This window comes from Phalaenopsis equestris, unplaced genomic scaffold (assembly GCF_001263595.1).
Source record: "Phalaenopsis equestris unplaced genomic scaffold, ASM126359v1 Scaffold000224, whole genome shotgun sequence".
Lineage (NCBI taxonomy): Eukaryota > Viridiplantae > Streptophyta > Magnoliopsida > Asparagales > Orchidaceae > Phalaenopsis > Phalaenopsis equestris.
In genome coordinates this window covers 5,474,208-5,485,289 of record NW_018164666.1, presented here as the reverse complement: position 1 = coordinate 5,485,289, position 11,082 = coordinate 5,474,208, and the positions used below count along the sequence as shown (strand labels likewise).

Below are 11,082 nucleotides of genomic sequence, written 5' to 3'. Positions count from 1 at the left end.
GCAGTGGGCGGCGGGGCGGGAAGGGAAGCGGTGGCAACAGGTTGCTGCAGCAATCAAGGGCAGTAGTTGAGGGCTGGAGCACCAACAACTAGCAGCAACTGGTAAGCAACAGCGGCGACGGAGGCCAGCCATGGCGACCGGTGAAGGCAATGCCGTGGGTGGTCACAATTGTTGAAGCTGGTGCAATGGTCACCACTATTTACAGTGTATTTGAAACCCAAATCTAATCAAATGCACTCAAAATGAATTATCGGCTGCATTTGAAATCATGCTTCAAAATGCATTTTCGTAGTGAAGCGAAGCTTTGCACTATGTGTCTCTAGTTTGAAAGCATGCATGTCGCACCACTATAACATGTTGCATTGTAGCGTTGTGCGCTCGGCTTCGAATCATAGAGAAATCATGGTTCAAATTTCATGATTTGATTTAGCAATGATCATAATAAATAGACACAAGTGTTCACTCCATCATTGAGCCATTGCTCGCTATTTCTAAATTTTTTTTCCTTCCAAGAATCTTTTTGGTTGTTCTTCTCAACACTCGATCTTGCTTGTGGATTCGTATTTGCTTCTAATGAGTTCTTGTTGGTACAACTTCTCAAAAATAACTATAGATGCATCATATTCATACTCTCTCACTTCACATGCCTACACTTCTTACTCAATAACAGGCCACTCAAGTCTCAAAATTACCGTTGATATTTTAGTATTATTTCGTCACTTGATTATTTATGTGGTATTTTATTTTAGTAGTTCAAATAGTTGAAAATTACTATTATTTAGCATGATATATTTATTAAAAATTATCACCAAATGTGGTTTAAATTTTATTGATAAAATGACATCTTGTACGAGCATATTATATGTACATATGAAATGTAAAACATAAACACTAGTTCATAAAAGCGCGGTTTTGCTCAGCGCTTTGCATGTTTAAATAAGAATCCACTGTGCTTAACACATTCAACACTACTTACATAAACATCCTCATAAACAAAACAAATGGATACAAATTTAATGTTAATCCTTGTTATACATCTTGTGATCGAAAATCTATTAATCACTCCATAAATATTTCTAATACTAATCATTCCTCCAAAAATATCTATGATAATTTTAACACTTTGCTACAAATACTTTTTTTCATTAAAGTCATTAAAGTGAAATGAATATATTCGTGATAGGGTTGGTGTAGCTCCAGTGACGGACAAAATTAGAGAGTTGTCTTAGATGGTTTGGTCACATCGACCATCTGATGATCCGATTAGGAGAGTACATGTTTTAGTTGTTGTTATTGTTGTTATTGCTGTTGTTGTAAAGTCAACCAAATCAATTATTCAGGTATAGACAGGATCGCAGATTCAAAAAGTAGTCAGATTACTTTGGAAACAATCGTGCAAAACTTCAGGAACTAATCCGGCAACACTTCATAACACCACTCTCCTCAAACAAGTTGTGCTGGTTGCTGAATGGATCTTAAAATAAACATCACAGCAGCAATGAAACACGTTTACGAATGGTACATTGAGCAGACACATTCACCATAATTCCAGTAAACAACAATATTTCCTCAGAACCATCCTTCAAGATCACTATCAATGTTAGCTTGAGAGTCTTCTTCCTCCAGAAACTGAAAACAGGGCAACATCTAGATTGTGCTAGAGCTGCTGATTTCAATTTTTAAGTTTGAAAAAGTTCAGGTTAAACCAGACCAGACCTAGACAAGTCGAGTCCAATCAAATGAAAAAAAAAAATATTTATTCTCAATCAAATAGACACTCAACCAAGTGACTTCAAAAGGAAAATCAAGATCATGATCTTGATTTACACCATAGGAAGTAGCCATAATTGATGAACTCAAACTAAATATCATGTAACTGCATTGCAATAAGTTCATGATTTTCTTCAGAATTCAGCGATTCTGCCCTTGTTAAGTTAGGTTCATGCTACTCTCATTTCAGCCATTGCTATCATTGTTTAAAAAGGCTTTCGACGCTTACGCCTTGAAGCTTTCCTCGAACTGAGGCGCACAAAAAAAAAGCCTCCAGACTTAGGCCTTGCCGTCACCTGTAAGGCTTGCGTCATTTACATCTAAGGCGTGCACCTCACTCGAGTTATACAAAAAAACATATTATGTTTATTATATTATATTATTAATACATATTGTATTATATTGAATTTATTATATCTAATACAATACCTTAAAAAAGTCAAGATATAATTTAAGTATGATTAAATGATTATATTATTAATTCATTCTTTTGTTTTAAATTATATTGGATTTTAGATTAATTGATAGTAAGGAAAAAATTGTACTTGATGAAGAATATTTCAAAGTTACAAATGAGATATAATTAGCCGATAACAAATATAATGATTCTTTTGAAAATGATGAAAGCAAATGAAGAGTCCAATATTGATCTTGAACCTCATGAAATATTTAAATTTTAAGTGAATGTTCACATTGAATTATATTTCAAACTTCTATTTTATATCAATATTTAAGATTAAAAGTTGTGGTTGTCTTTATGATGATAAATTAAATCAACACAATAAGTTATATGATAATTATAAATTATTTTTAATTTTATGAGTTATTTTCTTTTTTGGGACTTACACCTCGATCTGAATCAAGGCTTATTTCTCACCTAGCTAGAGCAAAATGCCTCAATTTCCAATTTAGCTTTTTAAACTTTGGTTGCTATTTATCTAAATTGTCGCACCTTTGGATGGGTCATTAGAGTAGTAGCCCTCAAACATCAAAGCAAAGTGCACATTTTTATTTTAGGCATCAACTAGTTAACTGATTCACAAGTAAATAAAATCAAGTTTATACTACTCCAATTAATAACAAAAAAATTAAAACTAATCAAATCAAAACTTTTTTGTAAGCCAAAAATAACTGCCAACATCACTACTAACTATCAACAAGCACCAGGAGTCCGGGGTCAACAATATTTTTTCATCAAGAATAAAGATATCAAATGGGTTATAAGCTATTAAAAAAAAAAGGGTACTAAGCACTGCAAAATCTTTCCCAAAAGAATCCTAAATGTGTTTTTTGTCAACTTTCTCAAGCTTTGTTTTATAAACCAATGTGCTGTTGCCTACAGCTATCTTACTACTAAGAAATTGTATGGTGAGGAATTCTTCGGTCAAATCTGCTACAGTATGGTTAGTTGTAAGAAGCTGCCTTTTTTCTAAAGAAAAAAATTCTATAAAACCCACCATAGCTTTCAAAAGTCTAAATATTAGTTCTACAAATAATTTTACATCCAACTATAGTCGTCCCAAACGAACCCTAAAATAAATTTTAAGAAGAATAGAAAAGTGTTCTATTTTTTTCATCCAAAGAAATATTACTTTTTACTAACTGCGTAGCCAATAAAAAAAAATTAGAAGTTGTTACAAAAGCCTAAAATTTTAACTAACTGGCTTATGAGAATGCCCATATTGCTGGTTATAAATAGCAGAACCGAGTTGGTCCATTCATGTCAGAAGACGAAAATGACAAAATAGAATCTACAACACGTGTAAAATAAAATTAACAGTGTTTTAAAACTATACTCATACCTGCAACAGCACCTATGGTTTTACCCACATTTGGCAGGCTAAGCTCCGTTCGAACACCTTCTCCACCAACAGCCGGACCCCAAGAAAAGGGTCCAGCACTCAAATCAATAAACATCCACCTTGAACAGAACCCGCACAGCATTCAATACTCAGCTTGATGAAGCAGAATTAAAATTTATCCAAGGAATTTACCTATTTGGTCCAATCCAAGTATCTGTGAGACACTCAGCTTGGAAACCTGTAAAATCCCCCAACTTTAGCCCTTCTAGCAGTAGATCACTCAAATCATCCTTCTTACCATGCAGCATCTACATCGTAAAAAACAGTGATGAACTAATCTGGCATTTACAGGTGAGAATTCTTGCAGAAAGAAAGAAAATACCTGAATGACTTTGTGGGAAAGAAGTTCTACATCATCCTTTCCGTCGTTTGATGAAGTAACATGAGTCAGGACATCAGAGCACCTTTTCGACCATTCAACCTGACGAAGAAAACAGCACCAAAAATTGAATGGGTCAGATAAATACATACACCCAATTTCTAGGTGTTTACATATCTAACACCTAAACTTTACTTTTTACATTTATACCTCCCAAATCTTTCATATCAAATAAAAAATACCACCATTTTTACTTTTAAAAAGTGAAATACACCTTTCCCCTATAGGAAAGGTGGCATATATATATATATATATATATATATATAATTGAAGTATAGGGGTTAATTATGTAAATACATAGGAATTGAGTAGTATGTATACAAATCTTCCAAAGTATAGGGATTTACCGTTAGGAGGATTTAGTAAATCCGTAAATTATAAATTTGTTAAATCCACTCTCCGGTTAGATTTAGTAAATAAGGATTTAAGCTCAAACTACTGCAAATTCAATACCTTAAATCTGAAAATTCATAAATCCACAGAACTCATGTATTTTAGTGTTTGGCTAGATTTCATAAATCCGGTGATAAATCCTATTAAAATGCACTACCAAACACCCCCAAAATATAAGGACGGTGAAAGATATAGTGAAAGACATCCAAAGAGTAGCTTCATCGCAACAACGCCATAAGCATAATAACATACAAAGATTTTTTTTTTCTCTTTTAAAATTCAAAACATAGTAAGGCTAGTTCAACGGCAATGAACAACAAAGGCAGCATTCACATGTATGTAATGAATTACTACGCTGCAATATTTAAAAGAAAATAATGATAAAGAAGCATAAGAATGGTTGGTGGTAAACCTTGTAACATGTTGAGTTCTTAAGTGCTTGAGTCAACACATAAAAGGAAATAACATTAAAAATGATCCAAGAACTTACAGTGTCAATTTCTTCAGTGGTAGTCCACACAAAATTTGAAGCAGGTCGGTTCACATACAATGGCCTTGAATCAGTCTTGTCGATTTCTGTGAAGGGAAAAAACAAACATCATGCAGTAAATTTTCTTATCCTGACAAAAAATTATGAACTAGTATTATAAGTGTAGAATTCACATGAGGAGAAAAATTGCTAAATCTATTATTCACAAATAGGGCACACAAATAAAAGGAAATAAATCTCTCCTTATTTACAAACTTACCAAATATATCTAACCTAAATTAGAAAAGGAAATAATAGTGAAATAAAAATAGAATAACATAAAATGGAAAGGGATAAACTAATCAAAAATTTTCTAAGTTGTCCCAATCAAATCCTCCAAAATTTGGAGGTGGTCGTCTGGCCCACAAGAGAGAGGAAAGAAGAGAAAAAGTCGGATCTTCTCAGATTTCCACACACCTCAAGTTGGGTCATAGATGTTGAAGAAACAAAGCTTGGTATTGAATACTGAGAAGGTGCTTAAAAAAATAGTTTTGGTGAAAACAACAATTTATTGGTGTGTCGGGACGTGGCTTAGTTGTACTCCCCTATCAACCTTTAAGAGATGAAGTGTCTATCAATTTCAATATGTTTCATCTTGCCATGATGCATAAGATTTTTTTGCAAAACTAATAGCTGCTTAGTTGTCACAAAATATTTGTATAGGCGTATTGAAAGTACTTCCCAGTTTCCTTAACAATTTTTTAATTCAAATCCCTGCACAAATTCGCAAGGCGAGTGTCATATACTCTAATTTTGCACTGGTTCTAGAAACACCACTTGCATTTTACTTCTCCATGTCACTAGATTTCCCCAACATAGAAGCAATAACCTATGGTGGACCTTTTATGATCGAGTTCCCTAGCCCAACTAATATCAATGTAGACTTCCACCTCTTTGTTTCAATTTTTCTCAAAAATTAATTCATAAAGAGGAGTCTGCTCGAGAAGCATAGGAATTTAGTACACCATCTTCAAATGCTCTTCATTTGAATTATTCATGTTTTGGCTTACAATACTAACAAAGTATGCAATATCAAGCATCAAATGTGATAGTTAGATCAGTTTTTCTATCAATTTTTTATATCTTCCCTTATCCACAGAGAAGTTTTCTTCTCCCCTCTTCGACTTTTGGTTGAGATCCACTGGAGTTTCAACGGACATACATCCAATCATCCATGTCTCCCTTAGTAGATCTAGGATGCATTACATACCTAGAAAATATATCATAGTTCCTTGGTTCTTGATTTCAAACTCCTTGGCAAGCAATTATTTGATCTTAAGAATCTCTCTTTCATCATCACCAGTAAGAATCATACCATCCGCATATGCTATCAGTGCAGCAATCTTATATCCTTAGTTTGTATTACTAACAAAGTATAATCAATTTGATTTTGAGAATACCTATTAGATATGATAGTATTAGAAAACCTTTCAAACCACACTCTTGGTGATTGTTTAAGGCCGTAGAAAGACTTTCTGAGTTTACGTACTAGGAGTTTGTTGAAATTATTCTTAAGTCGTGATAGTATCTCCATATAAACTTTTTCTATATCCTCATTTAGGAAGGCATTTTTTTATTTCAAGTTGATTCAGCCACCATTCCTTATGAAATATGAACTTTGATAGTGTTAAGTTTGGAAAGTGACGTGAAGGACTTCTGATGTTCTGAGTTTACGTACTAGGAGTTTGTTGAAATTATTCTCAAGTCGTGATAGTATCTCCATATAAACTTTTTTTATATCCTCATTTAGGAAGGCATTTTTTTATTTCAAGTTGATTCAGCCACCATTCCTTATAACCTACTACAGAAATATGAACTTTGATAGTGTTAAGTTTGGAAACTGACGTGAAGGACTTCTAATGGTCGATCTTATAGGCTTGAGTAAAACTTGTTACAACAAGTCTTGTTTTGAATCTCTCAATACCACCATGAACTTTGTATTTGATGTTGAACACTCATCTGTATCCAATGGGCTTCCTATCCTGATGGAGTTTAGTCAGTATCCATATATCATTATGCTTTAGAGCTAGAATCTACTCTTCAAATGCTTTCCTTCGATCTGAATTTTCAAGAGCTTTGTGAATGAATTTAGGAATTTACATACAATCAATGTTAGAAACAAAAGCTTTGTAGGATGAGAATAGTTTCCCAAAGGCTATATACTTTTGAATTGAATATCTAAAGCAGCTTTCCTGTCACCAGCATTAAAAGAGGAAGGGGATAACTCATGAGTACTAGACTATCCTCACCCAAAATTTTGAATGTGAACTTGGGTTTTAGTTGGAGTAGTTCTATTTTGCAAGTTACTTTTCACTTGCTCAAGTTTTTTCTTCCTCCTAACATACACAAATAGTTTTTTTGTTGTGAACTTCAAGTTGGATTGGTTGAATATCCTCAAAAAAAAGAGAGTTAGATTAAAAAGTAAGTGGGTTTGTCGTGTAGATCAAGTGCATCCCAAAATTGATATTCATTTGCACTCTCTACATAAAAATCAAATTTGAGATAATATGATTGATTTTCAAAAATTGTGACATACATGGGGTTGTAGTATTTTCTAATAACATAAAAGTAACGCTTGTACACTTTTTTGTTGGAGGCATGCACAAGGAAAATACAATTGATAGATTTATGATAATGTTTTGTGCGAGTTGAAGAATGGATGTGAACAAAGGATACACACCCAAAGATCTTAAATGGGATAGTAGGAGAGGAGAGCTTTGATGTGTGGATAGGTAACCACCAAAATATGAAGTGGTGTTTTGAAGTTACACGGCTAGGTATTCGATTGATAAAATATATTGCTGTAAGAACTGCTTCCCTTCAAAAATATTTTGAAATTTGAGGGAAAATCATAATTGAATGGGATACCTCAAATAAATATTTGTTCTTTCTCTTTGCCATCTCATTTTCTTGTGGGATATCAATACATGAATGCACATGGATGACTTCAGTTTTTGAAAGATAGTGCTCAATGATAGAATTGAAATATTCCTTTGCATTATTAATTTTAAGTATCTGCATGTCATATTGGAGTTGAATTTGAATCATGACATGGAAGGTTTGAAAGATTTAGGTTGTTTAAAATTTTTACTTCATTAGGAATTCCCAAATTGTTTTAGTATGATCGTTAATAAATGAGCAAGCCCTCTAGCTCCACTTAGCGTTTTCACCTTTGAAGGTTCTAAAATATCATTGTGGATAATGAAAAAAGATATGAGAACCTAAGGGTTAATATTGAGTCATGGGAGATTTCTAGTGTATTTGGCAAGTAGACAAATCTTACATTAATAAAAATTAAATTTTTTATTTATAAACAAATGTGAAAAGAACTTAGCAATAAAATTAAAATTAGGATGGTCCGAACAACAATGTCATAACATGACATGTTTTTCGATAGACATGGACTCAACAAACTCAAAAATTTAGGGACATGAAGATGTGATTAGTTGTGTGCTTAGACAGAGATTTTTCTTAATCATGTATAAGTCTTGATGCATTTCAGCATTGTCAATCACCTTTCACAATTCCACCACCTGAAATTAAAAAAAGTTTGTAAGGAACTTAGTTATAAATTTCATACCATAAATAAGATTACTGATTGAAATTAAATTGTAGTACAATTGTGGGGCATATAAAATGAAGGAAAGGGTGGTATCCTGAAAGAGTTACACATCTCCTTTCCCAACAATAATTGAGTGTGATCTGTCTACAAGTCTTACCGATCTAATTGTAAAAGCCTCTTGATAATTGACTAGAGCATTGATGTCACAATTCATATGATCAGAGGCTTAATAACCTACGATCCAAGTTTTGAATCTCCCATTACTCACAAGATGGGAGAACAATAAAATACATTGGTGTGTCACAAGATTTGTGTGATGCTCTGAATTACATCCAAGGGGTTTCTACGGTACTTCAAGCTGCTACTTGGTAAATAATTTCATCGACTTTCGAATGTGGTAGCAACATTAGTCTTTTTCTCTTGATTTTTCCTCCTCTATCCAGGTTTCCAGTTAGCATGCTTTCCATATGGTTTCTGACATTCGTCTGTCATAACCTCAATCTTCTTGCAAAAATCACGTGTGAGACGGTTCTTTTGTTTTGAGTTATGGGTGTATAGGGCTGAACTTTCAGTATTTAGCGAACCCCCATTTTTTATCAGCATCATCTACTTCCTGCTCTCTTCTCTCTACACATTAGCAAAGGCTCCACGGGGGATGAAAGAAGCGTTGTTCCCATGATCTTCCCTCGTACCTCTTCCAATTCTAGAAATAGTCCTACTAGGAATTTAATGGTTTTCTTCTTCTCAATGATAGATTTAAACGTCACGACATAATGTGAGCATTCCCATACATGCATCTCAAACATATCTAATTGTAGTCAATACTTTTTCAAAGTGTTGACCTATTGGATGACACTTAGCTCTCCTTGATGAAGGTCATGAAGCTTGATTTCAATCTCAAACAATTCTATAGTGTTCTCAGTTTTTTAATATATTTCTCTTGCAGCCTCCCAAATTTCTCTGGCAGTTTTGTACAGCAAAAAAATCCTCATACTTCAGTGATCATTAAGTTGACTAACCAAGATATAATTATATGTTCTCGATTTTTCCAAGTGTAGTCGTTGACGTCAATGATCTCAGGAACTGTGTCCTCTATTGTGAGATGTTCATCATTTTATTTACCACAAATGTACATAAACACTGATAGAGACAATGAAAGGTAGTTATGGCCGTTAAGTTTATAATTTTTTATGAAGTTATAGAGTTAAGAGTCATTTGAACGGAATCTCTAGTCTCTGACTTAGAATTCACCTCTGAAGTAAAACCTACCACTCTTCATCTCGTACTTTGTCATCATCACTACGCGTATTTAGCATTGCTTATAGTTGCTGGTTTGAAATTGATCACAGTTGTTGCTTCTGTTTCTGCTAGCTGTGGCCAGTGCTACCGGTACTTCTGTTGGCTCCTGAAAGATGCTTCTACCGGAGGAGAAGGGCTGTAGCAAGAAGATATCAAGCTGCAGATTGAATCCAGTGGTAGAGGGGCCTACAGCAGGGAGATTTTTCTACTGCAGGAAAAAAATAGAGTAAGGGTCGCGAAAACCCGATTGAAGAGGTTTCGGCTGTCCTGCAAGGAAGGAGGTCTGGCGTTAAAAGGAAGTCTGGTGCTGAAAGGAGGTCTAGGGCCAAAAGGAGTTTCGGCTCTAGAAGCTTGCCAAGCTCTGGCAAGGAGGAGTTTCGGCTCTAGCAGGAAGGGCCTAAAGCAGCTTTCCTAAAAGATTTTTATTCTCTAAAATAAAATTTAAAAAGGGTGTTTAGCCGCATAATTCCATACTAAACAGCAGCATTTGTAAAAGCCAAGCCACATAAAATCAAGCATATGGTGAAGAAAAGATGTGCAACACAAGTTACATGCTTGCCTTAGTAAATAAAACACTGCCTTGAAATGAAAAAAGTTGAACGTTGTTACCACTAGCAAATGGGGAGACAAATTTTAGTATAAGCAGCAGTGTTGACTAAAGTTGATACAAAAAAATAGTTTAATCAAAAGCACCTAAAATAAGTCTACTGAAATAAAAGATTACTCATTTAATAGGTCTGTTCAGGGTTTAAACTTCAAACATAAAATTTGTCGTAAGCTTGGTACTAATTACATAGGAATTAATGGACTAGTATACTTGATAAAAACGGGAAAAAAAAATCAAAAACAGAATGACAGGAGGCATAAGGCATGCTGCCACTTACCAAGAGTCGGCCCTGTAACATGCTCTGACTGAAGAATTTTGGCCTGCAGTGTCTTATTCTAGAGAATAAAAGATACTTTTACCACCAAAATGATAGAGAAAAAACATTAAAAAAAACAGATATGAGAACCTAAAACAAACTTATTGGAATCAATTGATAAAAAAAAATAAATAAGTACTTCTTAATAAATTTATAGTGACGCTCTATTCTAAAAGAAGTTTGGTTCTTATAAACAAGCATAAAAAGCTTTCACTTATTTTCTCAATGCTTTGGGGCCCTCTGAGATAGAAGCGTCAATTCCTTCAGAGCCATGCATCCAAATGCCTCTATTTGCTGTCAAAAATTTTCTATATTCTACAAGGATAATTGGAAAACTTTTATGTACAAGTAGGTCAAGAGTGAAG

General features: G+C 34.0%; 1 protein-coding gene across 1 annotated transcript in view; it reads right to left on the bottom strand.

Moving 5' to 3' along the window:
• Positions 1 to 11,082, bottom strand: part of LOC110023327 — a 66,243-nt gene that overhangs the window by 44,431 nt on the left and 10,730 nt on the right. The window contains exons 9-13 of the mRNA XM_020722674.1: positions 10,679 to 10,736; positions 4,895 to 4,980; positions 3,955 to 4,053; positions 3,765 to 3,880; positions 3,573 to 3,691 (exon numbers count right to left, since the gene is read on the bottom strand). Coding sequence (XP_020578333.1) covers positions 3,573 to 3,691; positions 3,765 to 3,880; positions 3,955 to 4,053; positions 4,895 to 4,980; positions 10,679 to 10,736 — 478 coding nt within the window. The remainder of the gene's footprint in view (positions 1 to 3,572; positions 3,692 to 3,764; positions 3,881 to 3,954; positions 4,054 to 4,894; positions 4,981 to 10,678; positions 10,737 to 11,082) is intronic.